The sequence below is a fragment of the Typopeltis vanoorti genome, chromosome 9 (assembly GCF_054136105.1).
Source record: "Typopeltis vanoorti isolate ZY-2024b chromosome 9, IOZ_Tvanoo_1.0, whole genome shotgun sequence".
In the NCBI taxonomy this organism is placed as follows: Eukaryota; Metazoa; Arthropoda; class Arachnida; order Uropygi; family Thelyphonidae; genus Typopeltis; species Typopeltis vanoorti.
In genome coordinates, this window is record NC_143557.1 from 110,052,067 (window position 1) to 110,078,395 (window position 26,329).

Sequence of the window (26,329 nt, forward strand, 5' to 3'; positions counted from 1 at the left end):
CTGGTTACTTTCAAAAAAACCATGGGATGCACAACCTCTGCTCACCTGCACTTCCACCTCCTCACCTCTCTCTCACCAAGAAGGCACTAAGGGGACGAATCGTTCGATGCTGTTGGCACACTCTCCCTCGATGAGTTTTTGGTCTCCCTGGAGGTGTCAAATAATAATAATAATAATAATAATAATAATAATAATGTTACAGTACCCAACAAATACAGTATATTTATGGTGATGCGAACTCTGGTGTTTATTTTTGCCGTTATCTTTTGGTATTTTTTTATATTTTATATCCATGGCGGGACAGTTTGAAGATGCTGGAGATGTATATGCAATCTCGCCGTCGCAGAGTTTAAACAAGCCGAATCCAAGTGATAGTAGAGTTGAACAAATGAAAGCATGTTCAGTGTCTGGTGATCACGATAGAAATTATATAAATGGAATCACACAGAAGCCAGTTATCCATGTTGAAGTTTTACAGAGTCGTGCGAGGTAAGCATAATCTGATTTAGTTATAAAGCAGCCACCATAAAAAAAAAAAAAAAAAAAATTAAGCACATCATGTTTAGTCAGTTTACAATAGGTAGGTATACCATTGTAGGATTAAATAAGATTAGGATGAGTGAATTACTTTCATTTACTATCCATAATTCTGTAGTTTTAGGTTTAGTTGCTTATTGCTGGTTTTCAAAAGAATGAGATATTGGAAAGGATCCATAAACAGTTGACTAAGGTAGTTTCTCATCTCTAGCACGTTTAGTATGAATAAAGGTTGATAAAATGCAATTTGCAGTCTAGTGGAAAAGAAGGAATGGTGATGGGATAAAGACATAAGATGGTAATTTGTTTTTTTGGAGAGAAAATCCAAAATATACCAGAAACTCAAAATATAATAGTAAAATAAAATAGATAAACAAAATAATAAAAGAAATTCTAAAATATAACAGAAAAAAATAATTCATATTGTGTAGGCAACATGAAAATCCAAAATCATGGATTTTCATATTTGGAGAATTAGTAAAAAATAGAAATAGCCAAAGATTAATTGACATCTCTGTCTATTAATAATCTAAGAATACTGAATGCAATGTTCCAACACAAAGATGTCCATTAATCCACATCTTCAAGACAATCGAAATCTATTCTAGACTATACTATAGCAAATAATAAAATGGGTAGATTCATTCTTAATGTAAGTCTTCTGAGGTTTTGAAATTGAATCAAATTACTATCTCTGTGTGACATCAGTATGGTACCTCCAAGATAGATAAAGCACCAGCATCCATTAGACAACTGTGAACTTAGGTTCAAAAATGGCTCGTTATCTGACTCCGATAACAGAAAACTATATCTGGAAATCATTTCTGCGATATTTTAGGAGATTCAGCCTGAGAAATCTCAGGCTGAATAAAGTTCAATGGAACAATTTTGTTACCAATCAATAAAACAATCTGGATAGACCTCGAACGTAAACATACAACTTTATACGACACATGAATAATTCTCTTAGAGAATCAATCAAGATTATTTCCATACCTTTGGAGGACTGCCTTAAATACTATAAAGAATTATGGACAATTGATAACAACCCACTCTCAGAACCATTATATGCAAATAATTCAACAGACTCTCCTTTATTCTTGAAGATTTAGAGGTCAACACTTGAACAGTGTAAGAACCATAGAAGCCTAGGAGAAGATGGTATCAATATGGAACTTTTCAAATGTTCTGGAGACAACTTCAGATACAACTACTATAATTCATGAATAAGATCCTAAATGGGCAATCACTACCAGAAAACTGGCAAAATGCTATGATCATTCCCATTTTTTTTAAAAAAAGGCAATATTAATAAATGTCAAAACTATAGAGGTGTGTGTATGTGTATAGTTCCTGCCCCATATCATCATCATTATTATACATAACTATAGAATAACATGTATGCTACAGTAAATAACTTTTTTATTATGTAAATATTTCACCTTATGTATCATAAGACATCATCAGTACAACTGTTGAACAACAATGAATTCAAAAAACAGTAGTGCAGAAGTTTAAATTGGAATCCCTCTATGTAGACAGTTGCATGTTAATGGATTAAAACTATGGGGCTGAAATAAAAATGAATTAAATTAAGTTATTTAATTACTTATTTAAAATGAAATTATTTAATATTTTATTTAAAATGAAATTATTTAATATTTTATTTAAAATGAAATTATTTAATACAATCGAGGATAACAATTTTTCAAACTTTTGGAATAGTTAGACATTCATTCTAATTAAGATTAAGTCTATGAAGTAAGGCTTTAAACGTTCATGTTTGTATATAAAACCGGCTGGTTGGCCCAGTGGTTAGCATATCTGCTCTCCAGCCAAAAGGCTGCAGGTTCGAATCCTGCTGTGGGCATGGATGTTTGTGAAAATAATAGTGGTGATGGTGGACAGTAGATGAGGTTGAGTTGTGGAGATGGAGAGTTGTAGAGTAGGTGCCCTCTCTTGATGAGTCTTAGGACTCCCTGGAGGTGTCAAATAATAATAATAATATGGATCTGTGTAGTAGCTTAATGTTTTTGATTCCATGTTGTGCAAGGCCAGATTTGTGAGGTTTGATAAGGTGGATGTGGTCTTGACATTCAGAGATGCATTTATTTATAGATTTTTGTTTGTACAAAGTAAGACAAGTTACACAAAAATGATACTTTGTATATGCCAGGTAGCATCATTGGTGAGAGTGTCTTTTGGAGAGGGTAGCAAGTTGTGAATTTAGTTGATGGGTTTGTAAGTAGCAATGAGTTCATATTTTTTATAATTTTTGCCAAACCTTCAGAGATGCATTTAGTATATGGTATAGGAGTCCTGTGGGCTTCATCTTGTTTAGGTTGATTTGTAGGAGAGTGGTTAATTATTTTTTGGGTTGCTGTTGGATTATATCCATTTAGTAAGGCTGTTTCTTTGATAATTTCCAATTCTTGTTTTAGCGATTATTCAGAAGAATAAATCTTGTGTGCTTTGGATATGGATTCTAAAGATTTTGTTATTATTATGGGCTACTCCAAGAATTCTTTAGACTAATTGAGGGAGGCCCCAAACATCATGCCAAGAACTATCCAACATTTGTGCAGTACTATCATACTTTGCTTTGAACTCGTTCACAGTCATGGCAGTCACAACAGACCTAGCAACCTATTCTATTCATTCACTACTCTCCAAGCAAAAAACCTACTTCTAACACCCTTGCTAACTACATCCTTACTCAATTTCTATGGATTGCCCTTAGTTCTCCCACCACCTAACCTGTTCTGAAAAATTTCCTCAGAATTAATCTTTTAAAATTCCTTCAGTAATTTGTATATCTCAGTCATATTACCCTTTTTCCTCCTATCAACCAGTTTCTGTAACCCACAAATCTTCAACCTGTTCTCGTATATTTCATTTTATAGGCCTACTACCATCTTGGTCTGTCACCCCCTGGATCCTCTCCACCTCCTCATCACCAAGAAATCCTGGCACCCAGATCTGCATGGAGTAGTCAAGATGGGGGTCTTATCAAGGCTTGATAAAGAGGAACAATAATCTGTTGTCTCTGCTCATCAAAGTATTCTTGAGTAACCAAGTGATCCGATGAACTGCTTTAGCCACTTTTACTATGTGTCCCCCCCCCCCACACACAAACTTTAACTTCCTATCCTCTAACACTCTCAAGTCTCTGGCTTCGTCAATTTCCTGGAGTACAGTTCCATCAATATGGTATACAGCTGGTAATCTTTTCACCCAAAAATGCATAACCTTACAATTTGCCACATTAAACTAACATTCGTTTTCCTTTGCCCAGTCTGCCAATCTATCCAAATCACCCTGCAAAATTTTGAAATCTGTATTAACTATTGCTCTACCTAACTTTGCATCATCAGCAAACAACTGAACAGTTTCGCTCAGATCCTTTCATATATTGTTAATGAACAAATTAAACAGCAGTGGCTCAAGAACAGACCTTCTTTTGGACTCTACTCCTGAATAAACCATCAACCACCACCTATTCATTTCACCAACCTTAAATCCATCCCCATGTGCTGCAGTTTACTGATTAGAAGTCCATGTGGTATCCTGTCAAAGGCCTTTACAAAGTCCAGCCGTATTATCCTTGTAAACCCATTTCCTTTGTCAGCTGTCACTGTATTATAAAATGTGAGCAAGTCACTGAGGCATGACCTACCTTTCACAAAACCATGTTGCCCCCCCCCTCCATACAGTATCCCATTTCCATTTATCTATTCCTGTATTTTGCTCTTGACCAACTTCTCCAATATTTTGACAGCAACTCTTTATATGCTGTCTATCCCAATGGCTTTAACAGGCCTTTTAAGGCCCACAACCTTCCAAGCATGCTTGGATTTCGTATCTGAAATATGAGGATAGAATGGTCACTCCTATGCCTCAAGATATTCTTGGCTGTATCCCTGTGTGTTCACAGGGCCGGTTCGCCTGCTTGCGGGATGAAAAACACCAGATAAACTGGCGGAAAAAACCTTACTGTCCGCGCCCAAGACCGGCTAACTTGGCTATGGCTGAGGAAGATCCTTCAGCTCCTCACGTCTTCGACGGGAATTGAACCTAGGACACTCCTTCCCCAGGCATATGGTTGCGAAGCGCAAAGCCACTAGGCTAATCGCGCGGACTCTTTATATGCTGTGCCATTGGAAATTTGCTACATTAGTCTTGGAGCCTCATTTATGCATTGGAACTATTTTTTCCTCTTTCCATCCCCTCAGGACTAACCCAGAGCTGAGACTTAAATCTTTATTTTATTTATTTAGCATGTGATGTACAGGTTTCAAGATATTACATACATATTGCATAAAAACAATTGTAAAAATTATATTAAAAGGGGTACAATAGGTTAAAATAATTAAAATTAAGAATCGGAGATTAATCCTTAAATCTCATATCCACTCCAGGGATTTGGTGGGGGGGGTCAGTTTAAAAAAGTCCTCTGTAGTGCCTGAGGATGAGTAAATAGGGCACTCACTGTGGTTAATAGTCTGAATCCCACTTCTGCATTCACAGTTTGGGGTATCGGACCATTTCCATTTATGCAGGCGATGTTTACATCTCCCGTGGCTTGTTCTGACCCTATTTAAAGTTGTCCATACATTTCTAGGGAGATCGAAACCCTCCAGACGAGAATGTTGGATTTGTAATAGGAATTTGAAGATTGGAGGTAGGTTGAAGCCAATACTCTCTCTCTCTCTCCATGACTTGCACAGATCAAAGTGTAATACAAATGAACTGGTCATTCATTTCTATTGCACTCCTCCAGGCAGGGTGCTTGGATTTCAGTCTTTGTGAGGTATGGAAGGAAATGTCTTGTTGGATAGGCATGGAATTGTTTCCAATTAGTTTTGCCCATAATTTGCTCTTAAGGCTTGGATCGTGCGAAGTGAGGGTGGGGCTATATTGCTGAGAGTTGGGAGCCAGTAGCCAGGAGTAGATCTTAGAGAATTGAGATTAACCTCATAGTTTGATTCAGCTGGACATCGACAAGAGAAGCATGTGTGCTGTTCAACCACACAGGAGACTTTGATTAAACAATATGGTCAAGGCACTGACAATTCCCTTGCTGCTTCACATAAAACTCGAGCTGGTATACCATCCAATCCACAACTGTATTCACATTAAGGTTCTGTAATATGCTATGCACCTCCTTTTCATTTACCTCAGTTCCCGTACAAGCCTTTTGCTGCAGTATCACCACTTGGATGATATACTCTTGCAAAGTGTTCACTTAGTAATTCTACTATTTTAACTGATTCAGTTACCTCCCTCCCATCGGCATTCCTTAAAATCATTTTGCCATATACATGATTTCTTTTACTTGCTGCATATCAAAAGAACTATTTGGGATTCTCTTTAGCTTGCATTGCTAACTTCCTTTCATAATCTGCTTTTGCCTTTTTTACGACACCAGCTACACTTCTGGCCTGTGCCTTGGGCTGCAAGTCACCTTTCTCCTTAAATTCTCTCCACAAATTTTTTTTTTCATCTTCAGCTTAATGATGATATTCATCCATTTAACTCCCACTTGATTTACTCTCTTGATTCTAGGTATGCAATCTGCCATAACCTCCTTCAAACACTCCTTTACCACTTCCTATGCACTATTGACATCCAGCCCTTGCAGTTTTACATGCCGTGGCACTGATCCAAGCAAACTCCTGAGCTTGTCATACTTACCAGTCCTGTAATTCTACATATACTCTGAACTGAAAATTCCACAAATTTAGCCACCATATGATTTCAAGACCATATGATCACTCTCACCAACTGGTGGCAACGCGTCATATTTGTTGTTATTATTATTATTCAGGCCTCCATGGAGTCAAAAGACTCATCGAGAGGAAGTTCCCCCCTAAGAAACACAAAGTCTATCATACCTCTCCTTAAACTCATTGACCGTTCTCGCTCTCACCACTCCATCAGGCAATGCATTCCATGGTTCAACCACCCTCCATGCAAAGAAACCACTCCTCACCCTCTTGCTCACAGTTTCCTTTCTTAACTTCCAGGGATGGCCTCTTGTCATCACTCCTTTCCACTGTTCAACCAAGCGAAAGAACTCCCCAGTGTCAACCCTGTAACCACCTCTCAACAGTTTAAAAGTCTCAATCATATCACCTCTCCTTCTTCTATCCACCAAACTCTGCAGTCCACATTCCCTCAGCCGATCCTCATAACCTAAATTGTGCAGTCCTGAAACCATCTTTGTCATCTGTCTTTGTACCCTTTCCACAGTTAATTTATCCCTTTCAAATCCCGGGGACCAAATCTGAGAACAATAGTCTAAGTGTGGTCTGATCAGAGACCTATGCAACAGAATGATAACCCTTTTATCTCTGCAGGTCAGTGTCCTTCTCATTATTGCAGCAATCCTCTGTGTTACCTTCACTACCTTTTGTAATATGTCCCCTGAATTTCAGGTTTCTATCAGTCATCAATCCAAGATCTCTTGTCTCCCCTACTTCCTCCAGTATAACTCCTCCCATAGAGTATGCAGCATCCCATCGATGTTTCCCAAACCTCAAGACCTTACATTTTGCTGCATTAAACTGACACCCCCATTCATTTGCCCATCTAACTAGCTTATTCAAATCCTCTAGCAGGGCTACCACATCTGCACTATTACTAATAATCCTTCCCAGCTTCGCATCATCCGCAAACAACTGAATATCCCTTTGCAATCCACTGGCAATGTCATCGATATAAAGGTTAAATAATATAGGTCCTAGTACTGAGCCCTGTGGGACCCCACTTGTAACCCTCTGCCTCCTTGAAACTGCTCCACCATACACAACTCTCTGATACCTATCAGACAACCAATCCTGAATCCAGTTGACCAATCTGACATCCAGACCCATGTGCTGCAACTTAAATATCAGCTTATCATGTGGCACCCTGTCACATGCCTTCACTAAGTCTAAGAAAATTGCAGTATATGCCTTTCCCTCATCTAATGTTCTTGTAACTTTATTATAAAAGGCTAGCATATTGCTAAAACAAGAGCACCCTTTCACAAATCCATGTCGACTCTCACAGATAACATTACCCTCATCTGCCCAATGCTGTATATGGTCCCTCACTACTTTCTCCAAGATCTTAACTACTGATGACACACAAACTGGCCTATAATTAGACACTTCCAGTCTGTTACCACCCTTATGCAATGGCACTATCTTACCTTCCTTCCATTCCCTGGGCACCTTTCTCGCAGCCAGGTTAAAGGTACTGTCAGTTCCCTAGCACATTCTCTCAAAACTCGTGGTGAAACACCATCCAGAGTACTCAGTATCTGAAACACACTCTCCTCCTGTACCTTTAAACCTCGAACCTGCCCTACCTCTAGCATTAAAACTGACTCCTAGGATGAAATACTCCAATAAAGTGTTCATTGAACAATTCCACTATGTCCTCTGCATCAGTCACTATTCCCATTTTTATCCCACAATATCATTCTTCCACAGTCATTTCTCCTCTTACTGGCCACATAGCTAAAAAATTCCCTAGGATTTTCTTTGGATCTTAGGGCCAACCTCCTCTCATATTCCAGTTTCGCTTTCCTTACCATACTAGTCACTCTTCTGGCCTGTGTCTTATATTCCTCATGCATCTCTTCACCTATCTCCTTATATCTCTTCCATAGCCTCTTTTTCGCATGCAATTCCTGTTTAATATTCTTTGTCATCCACTTTACTCCAAATTGTGTCCTCTTCTTCACTCGTGGTATACAACTTACCATTGCTGCTAACAAATATTCTTTCACAATTTCCCACGCACTAATGATATCCCGGCCTTCCAATTCCTCCCTCCATGAAACTTCCCGAAGTTGACGTCTAAGACTATTATAATCACCTGCTTTATAATTCCACATAAGTTCTTGTCTCTTTGATACTCCTGCATGTCTATTCATTTTCCAAGTCAAAACCATATGGTCACTCTCTCCAACTGGTGGGAGAGATGTCTCTCAGTTATTATCAACTCTTCTGATGCTATAACCAAATCCAAAACTCTTGAACTTCTTGTTCCCTCTGTTACATGTTGCCTAAGACATTTGTCCCTCAAGAATTCTAGAAATTCCATTTCCCTATTGCTACATGCATCTTCCTCTCTCCAATTTATACTACTGTAGTTAAAATGTCCCATAACAATCATGCTTCTTGCACTTGCCAAACTCAACTGTCTAAACATCTCCTGGTCCCCATCCTCTGTGTTCCTGGGTTTGTAGCAACACCCCACTAAATATCCTGTCTTGCCCACCGCTACCTTACACCATATGCTCTCAAAATCATTTGTCTCACTGCCTTCCAAAGCCTCCACTCTTAGAGGACATAGGTTGTCACTTATCATAAGCAGTACCCTACCACCACGCTTTCCCCTCCTATCCTGCCGAAAAATGCTGTACCCAGCGATTTCTATTCCTGTTATTATATCCTCTTCTGTCAACCACGTCTCAGTGATCCCAATAATTTTTGGCCAGGCTGATGCTATCTGCGCCACCAATTCCTCTCCCTTATTCCTGATACTCCTGGCATTAGTATAAAGCATATAAATGCCATTGTTTCTATACCCTGCATTATCCCCTCTAGACTCCACCGGGCTCAGTGTTACCTGATGTCATCTCCCTTCTCCCAAGTATCCATTCCCACAAGAGGCCACCCCTGCTATCATCCTCCCTGGGACACACTGACTCATTCAGAACAGCAATCTTTCCAGATGCCTACGTCCTTCCTCATTCAAATGTAGCGGTCTCTCACATACAATTCCTCTCTTTCCTCAAACGCACTCCAAGCATCCACATATACCAGTCCTCTCTTGTCACACATTCTAGCTATTATGTCATTCAATATTACTGCTCTTCTGCTCAGCTCGTCATTATCATACCTAGGTAACACGCACACTATTTTTCCTCTCTCTGTCTTCTTCCGTACAGCCTCAAGCAAAAATCTCATATCTCTCGCTGCCTGACTTACATTACCACTCAAGTCATTTGTTCCTACCATCACAATCATCTCATCCACCCTTTCACCTCTCTTAATTGCCATAGCCACCCTTTCTGTTGTTCCTCCTGGCAAACACTCTTCACACATCCTATCTTGAACACCACGGATCATTGAGTCGACATACATTATACCTCTTACCATTCCCTCTCTCCTCTTCTTTCATTCCCATAGGTCTCTCTTATTCTCTCTCCTCTACTGCTATTCTCTCTTCTAGCATTCCCATACCTCTCTCTCCTACTACTGTTTCCATTCTCTCCTCTTCTAGCACTCCTATACATCTCTCATTCCCTCTCTCCTGTTTCCATTTTCTCCACTTCTAGCACTTCCATATCCCTCTCTCATTCCGTCTATAGGCAAATGCTCAGATGCAATTGCTAGATCAAGAACTCTTGAACTCCTAGTATATTCCATCACATGCTGTCTCAGGTAATTTTATTATTATTATTATTATTGTTCTGGGAAACTCCAAGGAGTCGACAGACTCATGGAGGGAGGCCCTAACATCATGTCTGGAACAACTATTCAACATTCATACAGTATCTATCATATCTTGCCTTGAACTCATTCACGGTCGTAGCACCCACAACAGACTCTGGAAGCTTATTCCACTCATTCACCACTCTTCAAGTAAAATTTTCCCTTAGTAACTGCATAAATTCCATCTCCTTCCTCCTATGTGTCCTATCCTCCTTCCAGTCTATGTTCCCATAGTTGAAATCACCCATAACAAATACCTGTCCTCCAATCATTGTCTATTTGCAGATGCATACTATCTCCATCTTTTCCATCCCCTGTGTATAGCAGCATCCAACTGTATATTTTGTTCTGCTGGCCTCAATCTGACACTAGTAGAAGTTCTGCAGAAGAACTTCTCTTTTTGGTTGCAGTTCATTGGCTTTCATCAATAACACTCCTCCCTCTCTTCTTCTCTCTCTCTCTCTGTCCTCCCTGAACACACATCTTTCACATTCTCTCCCACTTACCTACTTACTTTCCGAGTCCAGAACACCAATCATATCCTCTCCATCCAAAAAACAGCGGCTTGTATCGCCTTGTCATTGACCATCAGAATGTCATCCGTGGAGCACACATCGATTAGATCTGGGCAACATAAAACATGTTCGTCAGTTTGGGCGTCTCTGCAGTCACAGCTGTCATCATCTGCATAACCCCATTTCATCAGGTTACTTCTGCATCTGGACACTCCCACTCTAAGACGGTTCAGAGTCCTCCAGGTGCTATAGGGTAGGTGATTTCCCTTGGTTAATTCTTCCTTAATTATGGGGGCTTCTTGAAGTTGAACCGATTCCCTCCATAGAACAAGGCATCGCTCCTCAGGTTTATGGATCAATGGTTTAGTTCTTTGCATAAAACTATGCCTCGATTTGAGTCGAGAAGCCGTGATGATATGGCCATACATTGGATGTCTTTTGTCCATCATCTGGTTTTTTTCTCCATCTCACTGGCCACTTGACGTCTCATGCCTGGTGGCGTTATGCCTACTAAGGGATACAGCTTGTTGACTGGGGTTGGTCTTAGGCATCCGGTTATGACTAATGGCATCATTTAAAGCCACATCCACGTGTTTCGCATGGACGGATGCCACCCACACTGGGGCAGCATACTTCCCTGCAGCAAAACACAATGCCAAAGTCATCGAGCGAAGTACCTCTGGTTGAGCTCCTCACGTTGTGCTGGTCATTTTTCTTATGATGTTATTTCTTGCATAGATTTTTCCTTTTAGTTCCTGGCAATGTACCTTATACGACAAGGTACGATCCAGCTTAACTCCAAGATATTTGGGATTGCTGCAGTGTTTGAGACATTTTCCTCTCCAGACAATGTTTAACTGGCGTTTTGCTTCCCTGTTGCGCAGATGGAAAGTGCTACCTGAATCTTGTTTGGGTTAGGCTTTGGGCAATTGGTCTCATAGTAATTGGAGAGTATTTCTAAGGCTTCTGTCAACCTCTTCTCAACTTCTTCAAAATTCCTTGCTTGACTGCATATAACTGTGTCGTCGGCATAGATAAACCTCCTCACTTTTGGGTGGGTTGGCTGATCGTTATTAATATTGTAGAGCATTGGGGCCAATATGCTTCCTTGAGGTAAACCATTCTTCTGATTTCTCCATCTGCTCTTCTTTCCTTGCAAAGTTATGCAGAATCGTTGATTCTGGAGCATGATTTTAACTACATTCATGAGGTGAAAATCTTTCGTTATTTGGTACAGCTTGACCAACAGTTTCTTGTGATTAACGGTGTCATATGCTGCTGAAAGATCGATAAAAGCTGCTCCAGTCACAAGCTTCTTCTCTTAACCATCTTCAATGTGCTGCATGAGATTCAGAATTTGGCCACAGCAGGACTTTCCGGGACGGAAACCGGCTTGCTCGGGTATTAGTTTCTCATTAATGTTTGCTGCTATTCTTTCCAGAATCATTCGTTCAAAAACTTTATACATATGGCATAGAAGAGAAACGGGCGAAAATTCTTCGACTCTGTAATTCTTTGAGTTTTCCTCCATAATTTGGGCAACTGAAGAGATTCTAAACACCTATTCATCAATTTCACCAGCCATTGGATGGTTACCAGACCGAAACGCTTTATCTGTTCTGTCCGAATGTCATCCGGGCCAGCAGCTCTATTCTCTTTCAGATGACATATAGCTTTTCTTAGTTCTTCTTCGGAGAACAGAGAGGCTAATGAATTAGTCTTAGCTTCTTTAATGCGCATAAGATTGGTTTTCAGTATCTTCTTATCTGTGCTGCCATTCAATAATAGCTGGTGAGCGATCTGGTTTGGCGTGACCTCTGTTACATAAACTGGAGTTTTAGTTGGGTCGTTGCTTAAAATTCTTCACCAGTTTCCATGCTCGTCTGCTGTTCTGTTTCATATCCAAATCCTGCAGTAGCTTCATCCATCTCCTCTTTCTACCATCCGTGAGTTTGTCCATCAGTTTTTCGCCTGCCTCAATTATGTCTACAGTGAAAGGATCCTTGTTATATCTGATTTTATATTCTTTTAGTTGTTCCATCTGGTTTTCATTAAGCCCAGCGATATATTGAGTTCTGCACCCTTGTGGCATGTGCCGCCGAGATACTATTTTGATGGTATTCACAAACTTTTCATAGTTACTTGGATCTGCTTCAAGAGTGTTTACTGTCTGATCGAGTTCCTTCGCAAATCCATCCCATCTTGCTTTTTTCAAATTAAACCGTTGCTTAAAAGGTACTATCTCTGGATTGATAACGGCTCTGACTTCACAAGTAACAGGTCTGTGCTGAGTTCTTGGTATCGGCTCTTCTACTATCTTCGTCGCTTGCACGGCTACTTGTTCACTGATAAAGATGTTATCTGGATTATATCCTCTTCTCCACCTTCCACTATTGAATGATGGTCTTAACTTGGGATCGTGGATACGCTTCAGTCCCTCTCTCTCAGCCCAATTTTCCAGCTCAGCACCATTCCTGTCAGTCATTTTGTAGCCCCATGTTAAACTCTGACAATTAAAGTCTCCGAGTATTATTTTAACCTTCTGGACATTAAAGTTGGCAAGTTCTTTGAAGACGAAATCTTTATTAGGTGGCTTATATACCGATGTGATTGTGCAGGACTTGATCTCGATGGTTAATATCTCTATATTATTATGGGATGTCATATGTATAGATTTAATACCCAAGTCTGGTTTAGCAAATATAACACTACCGTATTGCTCATGTGGTCTCTCAGCTACTAATTTCATGCCATGAATTTTTGGTCTACTGCTGTTTACCCCTCGATGTGTCTCCTGGATAACTAAAACATCACATTTGCATGTATCACACGTCTGCTAATAAAACTTCCTTTTCGGATGACAGCCCTTCAATATTTATTGAAGTCGTCTTAAAAGCTGGCCTTGAAGAAGGCTGATTTATAGTTCGCATGATTGTTCCGGTAGCTGAAGGATTAGCCAACGTTGAGTTTCAACGTTGTCCAGGGTATGCCCGATTGTGATTTCTGGGTGATCGCTTTTGTATATAACACAATCTACGAGGAGGGCTCCTTCAATGTACCCCAAATACTCTCCCACTGACTACTGTATATCATCATCTGTTAGCAGTGTCTCACTAATGCCAATAACCTTTGGCTAGGATGAATCAACCAATGCCAAAAATTCCTTCTGCTTGTTCCAAATGCTTCTGGCATTAGTGTACATAAAGTGCAAAAGCCCCTTAGGCCCACTGCTATCCTGACTCTTTATACTATCTCCTTTTTTTTTTGTTACTAGTGGTATCATGTTGGAGGCTTAATGGATTATATACAGTACTCAGAAAGGATTAAAACAGAATTTAATTCTTCCTATATTTCGTCTCAGTCAATGAGACATCTTCAGGGATTACAAAAAACTAATGTAACATAAATACAAATAACAAACAATACTAAGCCCAACCATGTTGGTGACACTAAAGTCCTATCTAGGTGGAATGCCCTCTAAGGGCAGTTGTAGGTTGCCTGGAATGTAATGTGGGACATCTGGTGATAAGCGTTTCCCAAATCTTAAGATGCTCAATGCAGCCATATTTGTTAAGATTTGGTTGATTCCTGAGTGCTGCTGCTGATTCTAAGAATAGTCTCTCTCTCTCTCTTTTGAATTTGCTGTTGCGGAGCATGGTGGTTTTTTCCATGAGATCCTGTGGGTTGTATCCAAGACATGGTCAGCCAGGCCTCACTGGCCATAGTCGTGGTTGCAGATGTATGACTTATGTTCCTCCAGGCAGATAGTAGCTGATCTGCCTGTCTGTCCAAAGTATGCCAGTTTACAGGAACAGGGTACTTTATAGACTCCAGACACTGGGGGAGAGAGAGGAGGGAGCTGATCTTTTGTAGAGCGGATAAGGGTATCAAGTTTGCGGTGGGGCTTAAATGCTGTGTGTAGGCTATACTTTTTTAAAATCTTGGTTATTTTTTCAGATGTGGCATGGATGTAAGGTATGGTGACGGCATTTCTAAACTCTTTTTGAAGAGAAGACCGGGGAATGGGCGAAGACCTGATTATTTTTTTAATGCTGTGATCGCTGTAGCCATTGGAGAGGAAAGTGTTGTGTACATGGTCAAGCTCAGTTGTAAGGGTGGTTCCACTGGAACAAAGATTGTGGGCTCTAGTAAGAGTTTTAATAATGCCATATTGTTGAGCAGGGTGGTGGTGGGAGAGTTTGTGAATGTATCTGCCTGTGTGCGTGGGATTTCTATATACCCTGAAGGAAAGTGTACCGTTGGGAAGGCGTGTAACTAAGGTGTCTGGGAAGGGTAAACAATTGTTCTTTCCCCTTTCCATCGTGAACTGGATTCTTGGATATAGGCTGTTGAGGTGACTGAGGAAATAGTCTAATGTGTCTGCTCCATGAGGCCAAATAGAGAACACATCATCTACATGTCTTAGCCAGATAGAAGGTTTGAGAGGAGCTGAGTCTATAGCTCGTTTTTCAAAATCTTCCATATAAAAATTGGTGATGGGGGGGGACCCATGACGGTTCCCTCTATCTGCTTGTAGATTTTTTTCTTCCAAGAAAAATACCCGGACTAGATGGCCAAGGAAAAGAGATCTGAGATGTCAGAAGGAAAAACGTTTTTTCGTGATTTCTGGGGGCCAGGAAGACACTTTTAAGTAAGTTTTTTAACTTGTATTTTTTTTGGGAGGTCGTGTTCTAGGGGGGTTTGGGTAGAGCGATCTCGGAGGATAATCTCCATTTTTCGATTGTATTCCGTGGCATTAAAAACGACTGTGGCATTACCCTTATCAGCTCTGGTGATGACGATACTTTTTTCTTTTCGTAATTTCATCAGAGCAGTGTGTTGGGAGGACGATAAATTACTTTTTGGGGATGAAGACTGGGCAAGGATGTTGGCGACGTGGTAATTACTAGTGGTATTTACTAACTTAGGCATATTATACATAATCTTATACTAAATGATGATGCCATAGTTTTGAGATGGATGGTGAGCTGATATATTATGGATATAACAACCTGAAAAAGTTGGTTTTCGGTAAACAGAAATGGAAATGGATCCATCTTGTTTACACTGGATGTGTACATCGTCGTCGTCTTCCTTTCCAGGTTCTTCTAGGCCAGCTTTTTCCAAACTTTTCCTATGATGGAACACTTCACAAATCCTGAAATTTTCATGGTACACCTTGGTTATTTTGTAATATATTAATTAATAATTAATTGTTAATTTAGCTGATTTTTTTATGAATTAATAATTAATTAAACATCATTAAATTAATTTGTGCTGATTTTCATTGACATATCCCATTCTGTCACCAAAAATTAATATTATTATAAGTACTTACGAGTGAATGCAGACTTTTTCTCCTCCTTTTGTACATACTGGAGATTGCTTTGTAGGCTGGAGGTGGATGAATCACTATTTGTTGTGTCACAAACACCTTCAATAAGAGATTTCTTAATACCAAAATTAAACAAAGTCCCTTGTCTCTTATTCATATTAAAATTTAAATCTGCAGGCCTATTACTTTTAAAAAATCATGGTACTACGGTTTCGAAACTTTCACCCTACAATACGAACTTGCGAAGAAAGTATTCAGTATTACTAGATTTGAGAACCAGATACAGATTACCTTGATCTTCAATTTTGGTAGAAAATTTTTCTTTATACTTCCTTGCTGATTGGTCACTAACATTTGCAATGCAGATGTTATTTCTTTCAGTTTTGAGAACAGAGGATACATCACCCATTGTTGTAATCAGCTTGCAAGCAATTTTTATGACCGGTCATAAACAGTGGTATTCTCTTTCTGGATTGTTGAAAGATTTCGATGTGTGAAAATTAACGATAATTCATGAATATTTCTATGTTTAAAAATATGCTGCTTGGTCACTGACATTTGCTACACAGATGTCATTTCCTTCAATTTTGAGAAGAGAGGATACGCCGCCCATTGTTATAATCCTATAATCCACATGCAGGCAATTTTTATGGCCTGTCATAAACAGCGGTATTCCCTTTCCCAAATGTTGAAAGGTTTCGATATGTAAAAATTAACGATAATTCATGAATACTTCCACATTTAAAAATACATGGCTTGGTCACTAACATTTGCTACCCAGATATTAGGTATTTTGAGTCTGAGCTTTTTGACATATTCATGAAAAATGCTTAGAAAACTAAATTGTCAAATTCCAGTAGAACTTCTCGCAGAACACTTATTCACCTTCCTCGTAACACAGTTTGGGAACCCTGTTCTAGGCCATGTGGCCTGTTCAAGACTCAGTCCATCTTCTTGGTCGTCACCTACTCCTTGTTCGTGTAGGATTATATGTTAACATTTTTTTTGGTAATCTTTCTCTCTGCATTCTTGCCATATTTTCTACCCAGTTTTCCCTATGTTTAATCATCGAGTCTGTTATGGGATTGATTTTGAGATATTTGATTATTTAACTATTTCTTTCTTTCTTTCTTTTTTTTAATCTAATAGAGTGAGTTTTTCTGTTTTCCTAAATTTCATTTCTGCTACCTGAATTCTCTATATATCTCTTTCTCCGAAGGTCCAGATCTCACTTCATATAGTAATGAGATCTTGTTTGGCTATTGTTTTGTAGACTGAATCTTGTGTGTTTCTGTATTTAGTTTGTCATCTTAAAATCAATATCTAATTCATTTATGTAAGATAATTTACAGTCTAGGTATTTAAATTGTTAACTTACTCAATTATTTTATTTATTACTATTTTACTTCTGACAGGGTTATTTCCATAAAAAGTCAGGACTTTAGCTTTCTCCGTTGACATTTCTAGGCCATATTGTTGTATAATATTATTTAAATTATAAATTGATTTCTGCAGTTCAACTTCAGTCTTTCCAAAGATGATCTGATCATCAGCAAAGAGTAATGTGTCTATTTTTGTATGTCGATTGATTTGGAAGCCACATGTATTTACTTCTCTCCATTTTTAAATAATATTGTCCATATATATATATATATATATTGAATAATATGGGTGATAAAGGACAGCCTTGATGGACTCCTCTATTTAGTGCTTTCCAAGTGGATATGATATCATTTTTCCTTATTGCTATTTCATTATTATGGTATATATTTAATATAGCATTGTATAGTTGGTTTGGAATATGATATTCCTTAAAAGTTTTCCATAGTTTATTTCTCAAGATTTTGTCAAATGCTTTTATATAATCGATGAAAGCTATGTGTGTTTCAATATTGTATTCTCTCTGTTTTTCTATAATTATTTTTAGGACAAAATCTGGGTCTATACAGGATCTTCCCTTATGGAATCCATTCTGTTCTTCTCTCAACTGTGATTCTATATAGGATAATAATTTGTTTGTTAACATTTTTGCATAAATTTTGTATCCTGTATCGAGGAGGCTGATGCCATGATAGTTATTGAAATCTGTTTTTAGACCTTTTATAAATTGTTATCACTAGAGCTCTACCCCAACTTTTTGGGGATTTTCTCTCTTTGTATATTTGGTTTATAAATTTTAAAAATCTGATGTTAAATTCTTTACCTGCAAATTTAATAAGTTCTGTATTTATATTATCTTCTCCTGGTGACTTGCCTGTTCTTTGTTTAAGGGTATTTTGTAGTTCTTCGTATGTAAACTCATCTATATTATCGATGTTATATTTCGGGGAAGACTCTTGTATCAAGGAGTTATCATGACATAGCTTCTGGAAATATTCCTGCCAAGTTTCTAGTTCGATCGTATCAGATTTTGATCTTCCTTTTAAATCGTCAATCGTTTGTTTGAGGATTCTATATGTATTAGGTCTGTTTAATGTGCAGTCCTGTTCTAATTTTGCTATAAAATTTCACAGGCCTGCGATGGAAAAGTTGTCTGAGAAGTAATAAATCGTACTTATAGATTTTTAGGTGCTGAGTTCAGAAAAAATAGTAAAAAAATTCTCTCACCCACCAATTTTATCCAATTTCTAATTTTATCATTTTTATTAGTAGTATTTGGATTTAAATCCAGTGCATTGGTATTTATTTTCATTCTCCTTTATTTACAGCTAATTAGTTGTATAAGTGCTTTCTTGAAGTGTCTTTTTATGGTAAAAAAGAAATTTCTCATTTTTAAGATGGGAGAGGGAGAGAGGAATGCAGATAAAAGTGCAGGTGGGTACTTTGAATCTGATTTGCCGAGATAATGGATGACATTCCTGTTGTCACAGACACATTTTCTTGTGTGATTTTTTAGTTGAACTTTAGTCATTGACTACTATGGTTATCATATTTGTGAAAGGTGGCATATTTTCTAAGTTAGTGTGAGGATTTAATTTAATATGTTTGCGTTTTTTTTAATGTTTTTACTTAGTGTCGTGTAATAGTGTTGATGTTATTCGTTAAAATTCGTTTACTGTATATTTTCGCGTATAATGCGAACTAGAAATTTCGTTTGAAAACTAGCCCTAAAATGCCATGTCCACGTGTAATGCGATCTGTTAATCTTGTTCCATAACATTATAAATAATACAATACGAATTAATGAAAGAAATATTTATTTTAAAACAAAATGTCAAAATCCTTTAAATTCTTCTTCATCTTTTGAGTGATCAAACATTTCATTTATAAATTCATCTATAGGCATTGCGTCATCATCACCATGCTCTCCATTTTTTCGTGTGTCATCCTTGCTTTCATATATGACGTCATCTTTGGATCCAACCATTGAGTTACTTATTCCATATTTAAGAAATGAGCGTTGAATCATTTCAGATGATATCGAATCCCATGCTTCTTTAGCCCAACTGGTGACTAGGGTATTCTCAGGCTTCTGAAAATTCCCACCCTTTGTCATCTTCACCAAACCAGATGACATCCATTCTCTCCATTTTTCACGTAAGTGATCTTTAAACAGCTTAATCAAGCTGACATCAAGCGGTTGCAAAACGGAAGTTAGACCACTTGGTATGACTGCTAGGTCTGTATGTAGCTAATGTGCTTTCTCTTTGCTTGCCTTCATTAAATGAGCCCGGAACATATTGCAGACTAGCATGCTTTGTTGACGTAACAAGCTACATGGACGTATGTTCCATACTCGATCCAGCTACAATTAATCCATTACACCTCGATCAGAAAGGTTGGATGGATTGCACCTTAATCCATCCAACCTTTCTGATTGGCGCGAACAATGACACCTGGTGGAAATTTCACATGCTTTGGAATTTTCTTCTTTTTAAATATCACTGTCGGCTTTAATTTGGTTCCGTCTGCCATGCATGCTAGAACAACGGTAAAATGCGTTTTTTCATGTCCCGTTGTTTATGCGGAGACCCTTTTCACCAACTGAGTTTACTGTTCGATTCCCATGCATATCAAAGTACATGGGCGTCTCATCCATATTGCCAATTTGGGAACGTTCATATCCGTGACACTTCCATAATTTTATGATAAATTTATGGAAGGAAGGACTCCACTTTTTCTTCAAGCTGCTTTGGTAACTTCTGCGCAATTTTTGTTCGGTGTCGTAATGTTAATGCTTTGCATTTCATAAATCTGTTGCACCACCCAGGCGAAGCAAGAAAAGATGAAATACCTGGTGTGTCCTTGAATTTACCATTCTTGAGTTGTAATGCTCGAAAATGAATTGCATTTCTTGTTACTATAATGCCATCTTGTCGTTGCATCAAAATCCATTCATTTAGCTCTTTTTCGAGTTCTGGAAAGGATGTTTTGGGGATTTTTTCAAGACTGTCTTTATGCTTACGCCAAAGTCTAATATTACTCTCTGCTACACCAAATTCTCTCATAGCAACACTGTTATTATGTTCTTCTGCAAACTGCACGACACGCAATTTAAATCTTGCTTCAAAAGATGAACGTTTACGTTTCTGTTGGCTTATTTTCAGGCTAGGTTTGTTTAACGAATAATATTTAAAATGAACTGTGGTTAAACTGATATACCTAACTGTGCTAATATCCCGCCAAGGGGGCGGAATATTAGCACTACTTACATTACTGGCTTTATGCACAGATACGATGTGCGCTCGGTCGCCGAATGCAAGTGGGTCAAGTAGATTTGGTTGCATAGGCATTAGGTAGTATATATTCTGTGTGCAAGTCTAATAAGATCTTATATTTTTTAAGATCCGTATATAATGCGAACTCCTAACTTTAAGTAGTATTTTTTGCCATAAATTTTTCACATTATACGCGATAATATACAGTAACTGTGTTTTAAGTGGTGTTTGTAATGGCTTCAAGAAGTTACAAAAATTCACCCAAGAAAGGTGCATACAGAGGATACACCAAATACCCGTGCTTTTTTTTGCGAATGGGACAGCTGAGATTGAGAGCAACATTGGATCAAGAAGGAATGGCCACAAAGAGTCGCATGTAAAAATGTGTTACACGAAACTTTGGTTGCTCGGGAAAAAATCCCTTTACCCCCACTTCACATAAAGCTGGGACTGATGAAGCAATTTGTCAAGGCTTTGTCGTAAGAAGGAGAGTCTTTTAAATACATCTGCAAAATTTCTGGGATTATCTACAGCAAAATTGAAAGAAGGTATTTTTATCGGTCTGGACATCAGGAAACTTATGAAGAATAAACTGTTTGAAGAAAAAATGGCAACTGTTGAAAAAGAAGTGTGGAAAGCTTTGAAAGAGGTGGTGACCAAATTTTTAGGAAATTACAAGGATCCCAACTATAAAATGATTGTGGAAGATATGCTACAGAAATTCAAGGATTTGGAATGCTCCATGAGTTTAAAAGTGTGCTTTCTCAACTCTCATTTAGACTACTTTCCTGAGAATCTGGGAACTGTCAGCAAAGAGCAAGGAGAGCAGTTCCATCAAGGAGATGGAAAGAAGGTATCAGGGCAGGTGGAATGTCAACATGATGGCGGACTATTGCTGGATGTTGCACAGAGACAACCCGGGAAAAGAATTTCATAGAAAAAGTTCAAAAAGAAGCTTTGAAGGAAAAATTATCATTATCATTATTATTCAGGCCTCCAAGGAGTCAAAAGACTCATCGAGGGAGGTCCTTCCTAAGACATAAAGTCTGTCAAGACTCACTGAGGGGAGGTCCCCCCCTGAGAAACACAAAGTCTATCATACCACTCTTTAAACTCACTGACCGTTCTCGCTCCCACCACTCCATCAGGCAATGCATTCCACGGCTCAACCACCCTCCACACAAAGAATCCACTCCTTACCCTCTTGCTCACAGTTTCCTTTCGTAACTTCCAGGGATGGCCTCTTGTCATCACTCCTTCCCGCTGATCAACCAAGCGAAAGAACTCCCCAGTGTCAACCCTGTAACCACCTCTCAACAGTTTAAAAGTCTCAATCATATCACTTCTCCTTCTTCTATCCACCAAACTCTGCAGTCCACATTCTCTCAGCCGATTCTCATAACTATCCTTGTACAGTCCTGAAACCATCTTTGTCATCCGTCTTTGTATCCTTTCCACAGTTAATTTATCCCCTTCAAATCCTGGGGACCAAATCTGAGAACAATAGTCCAAGTGTGGTCTGATCAGAGACTTATACAACGGAATGATAACCCTCTTATCTCTGCAGGTCAGTGTCCTTCTCATAATAGCAGCAATCCTCTGTGTTACCTTCACCACCTTTGCAATATGTCCCCTAAACTTCAGGTTTCTATCAATCATCAACCCCAGATCTCTTGTCTCCCCTACTTCCTCCAGTATAACTCCTCCCATAGAGTATGCAGCATGCCATCGATGTTTCCCAAACCTCAAGACCTTACATTTTGCTGCATTAAACTGACACCCCCATTCATTTGCCCATCTATCTAGCTTATTTAAATCCTCTTGCAGGGCTACCACATCTGCACTATTACTAATAATCCTTCCCAGCTTCGCATCATCTGCAAACAACTGAATATCCCCCTGCAATCCACTGGCTATGTCATTGATATAAAGGTTAAACAATATAGGTCCTAGTACTGAGCCCTGTGGGACCCCACTAAAAAGAAAAAGAAAAAAGAAAAAGACACTACAATGAAATTTAAAGTATGTACTAAAGATTAATCTTTAATTACTTTAATTAAAAAATTTTTTTCCAATACTTCCATTCTAAAAATGTTTATGGAAAATTTTAAATACTGTTATTTTACTTAATATAATGCATTTTAAAGCTATTTTACTGTAATATTAAGATCCCTTTTGTGAAAAATCCTTACATGATAGAGAAAAATGGAAGAGATATTTGAAATTTGTTGTCAAAAATAACAGTTAATAGTTTCCAGACAACTTTTGATGATTCGAATTTTGCAGACCTGTGTTTTCAAACGTTTCTCTATTTTTTTTCCCTACATGCTCTCTTTGCTACTGCTCTTTTCCTTTTATATTCGACGAGTGATTCATCTGTCTTTAAATTTAGCCATTGTGTATATGTTGTCTTTTTTCTTCAATTATCTGTTTAATCTCTTCGTTTCATTGACCTCTGCATCTTATTCATTTTCGTTTCATTTCCAAACTCTTGTAGCATTTTCTAATATATGTTTGATCATTCTTTCTCCACTGTCCTGTTTTCCTCGATTTTACTCAATCAATCCCTAATTCTATTCTGATACAGGCCTCTGATATTCTCAGCATCTAAGAATTTAATTTTATATAGTTTTGTATTTCTATTTTCATTTGATTTTTTTCTTCCCTCCCACCTTGGTTTCCATTTAATTTTTCCTACCAGTAAGTAGTGGTAGTGGTCTTTTTCTCTGTATACTCTGGTGTCTATTTAATATGAAATTATCAAATGATCATATTTGATAATTTCATATTAAATGTTTGATAATTTCATATTAAATGTTATAATATAATCTATAATGCTTTTTGTATTTCTTGCCTGTCACGTAAATCTCTGAATATCTTTGTTTAAAATAGGTATTTGTTATCCTATAATTGTTGTATAGGGTGAATGTTCTTAATCTCTTCCCATTATTGTTATGTTGGGTTTATGTGGTATTACCAATTCATGCATTTAGGTCATCCATTATTATAATATAATCAGAAGGGTTTATTTGATCTATAATCTTTTGTAGTTCTTGATAAAAAAAAAAAATCTGTTTCTTCTTATTTTCCCTCTTCTGGGGCATAAGTACTTATTATTGTCAGATATCCTCTATATATCTTTAGTCTTTTCTCTGATTCTATCATTCCAGTAGTTGTAATGTATAATATTTCTTCTCAAAGATTTATGTATGAACATCATTACACCTGACTTTGCCCTTATATGTATATATTATTATTATTATTATTATTATTATTATTATTATTTGACACCTCCAGGGGGTCCAAAAACTCATCGAGGGAGGGCACCTACTCTACAACTCTCCATCTCCACCACTCAACCTCATTCACCTGTCATCCACCAACCATATCATCTACATCAACGCCATCTATTGTCAACCACCACCACCACCACTGCTAGTATTTTCACAGACAATCACAAACATCCATGCCCACGGCAGGATTTTTGTGTATATCAAGAAACAAAATACCTTTTGATGATTCTTTTTTCAGTGTGAACTTGATACGAGGATGCAGGGCGTTGATTTTTTTGTAGGAATGAGAAAAAGAGAGAGAGACAATGTCAAAGCTTACTAACTTGCACTAACAAACTTACATGTTAAACTTTGACATTGTCTCGCTCTCTCTTCAATAGAATTGTTAACCCAAAAATATACACTGGACATAGTGAATTATTCAAATTTGCAATCACATCAGGTTACTTCAGTCTGTGAGGTTAGCCTAGTGGCTGTGTGCTTCACAACCATATGCCTGGGAAGGAGTGTCCTAGGTTTGATTCCCGTCAAAGACGTGAGGAGTTAAGGATCTTCTTCAGCTAAAGCCAAGTTAACAGGTCCTGGGTGTGGACAGCAAGGCTTTTTCTGCCAGTTTATCTGGGGTGTTTCATCCTGCAAGCAGGTGAACCGGCCCTGTGAACACACAGGCTACAGTCATAGGATATTGTACGGCAAGGAAGGCAATGGGAAACCACCTTGCTTATAGTCATTTCTCTAGATAGCGGCATATATATAGCTGCCCCTGAACAGCCTAAAGGCTATAACCACAACAACAGGTTACTTCACATGGAAAGATAAAATATATAAACAAGAGGATGGAACAGTAGTGAGCTCACCCTTATCACCTAACTTAGCCAACTTTTTTTCTTGAACATCTAGAAGATAAAATTTTGGCTATGCTATATTGATCACTTGTTTGCAGTTTGGAGTCACACAGAACTTGAACTCATTTCTACAAAAAATCAACACCCCTGCATCTTCATATCAAGTTCACACTAGAAAAATAATCATCAAAAGGTATTTCATTTCCTGATGTATACATTACACATGATGGATGTTTCCACTTCTTTCTACCGAAAACCAACTTTTTCAGGTCGTTATATACATAATACATCAGCTAATCATCCATCTCAAAAATATGGTATCAAAAAATCTTTAGTATCCAGAGCACACAAGATTTGTTCTTCTGAAGAATCTCTAAAACAAGAATTGGAAATTATCAAAGAAACAGCCTTACTAAATGGATATAATCCAATAACAATCTAAAAAATAATTAACTACTCCTTAAAACCTTAAAGAAAACATAGGCGAAATAGCCATAAAAATTAATAATTAACCATTCTCCTATAAATCATCCCAGACAAGAAGTCCATGGGACTCCTATTCCACATATTAAAGGCAACTCTGAATTTTTGGCAAAAATTATGAAAAAATATCAACTCATTGCTACTTGCAAACTCATCAACCAAATTCACAACTAGCTACCTTCTGCAAAAGACAAACTCTCATTAATGATGCTACCTGGTGTATATGAAGTACCATGTTTGTGTAACCTGTCTTACTTTGAACAATCAGGAAGATATATAAATAGACACATCTCTGAATATCAAAACCACATCTGACTTATCAAATCTCACAAATCTGACCTTGCACAACATGCAATCAAAATCGCTAACCATAGGATCCAATGGCAAATCACTAAGCTACTACATAGATCAATATATAAACATGAATGTTTATATAAAGAAAGTGCTGAAGCCTAATGTCATAGACGTAATCTTAATTCGAATGACTGTCTCGCTATTCCAGAAGTTTGGGAAATTGTTGTCCTCAATTTCATTTTCATAAATCATGAAATTTTATTAAATAAAATAATATTAAATTTTTTTAAATATTATTTTATTTTAAAAATTGCATTAAATAAGTAATTAAATAATTTAAATTAATTAGTTTTAATTCATGAACATGTGACTGTCTACATAGAGGGATTCCAATTTAAGCATGTGCACTACTGTTTTAGCAGCGCACATGCTTTTTAGTTTTTTGAATTCAATTCCTATTGTTGTTCAATAGTTGTATGATGTTTTATGATACATAAGACAAGTGTTGTTCTATAGTTATGGATACGCCACAGGTTTCACTATACAGGTGGTCCCCAGGTTACAGACAACCTGACTTACATTTTCCGTACTAGAAACTGGCTCCCAAAGCTTCCATAAGGATAATAAATAATTAAATTAAAAATTTGGGAACTAGTTTCTTTCACACATGTAAACAAACCCACACTTCGCCACATTATTAAAACAGCTCTTCCCATTATTTGGAAGTCAAATTTAAGTGCCTGGGTCGCATTTGCCATGTTTGAAGATTAGTTTTTGAACTGTTTTATTCCTGATGTGGAATGTTATTGTTTGGAAAAGAAAATTCCCTTTAAAATTCTGCTTGTGTCAGACAGTGCTCCTGGACATCCAGGATCTTT

General features: G+C 37.8%; 1 protein-coding gene across 1 annotated transcript in view; it reads left to right on the top strand.

Annotated features, from left to right (window-relative positions):
• The first annotated feature begins 292 nt into the window (after positions 1-292).
• Positions 293-26,329, top strand: part of pch2 (pachytene checkpoint 2 protein) — a 272,348-nt gene continuing 246,311 nt past the window's right edge. The window contains exon 1 of the mRNA XM_090398476.1: positions 293-489. Within this exon, the coding sequence (XP_090254602.1) occupies positions 293-489 (197 nt within the window). The remainder of the gene's footprint in view (positions 490-26,329) is intronic.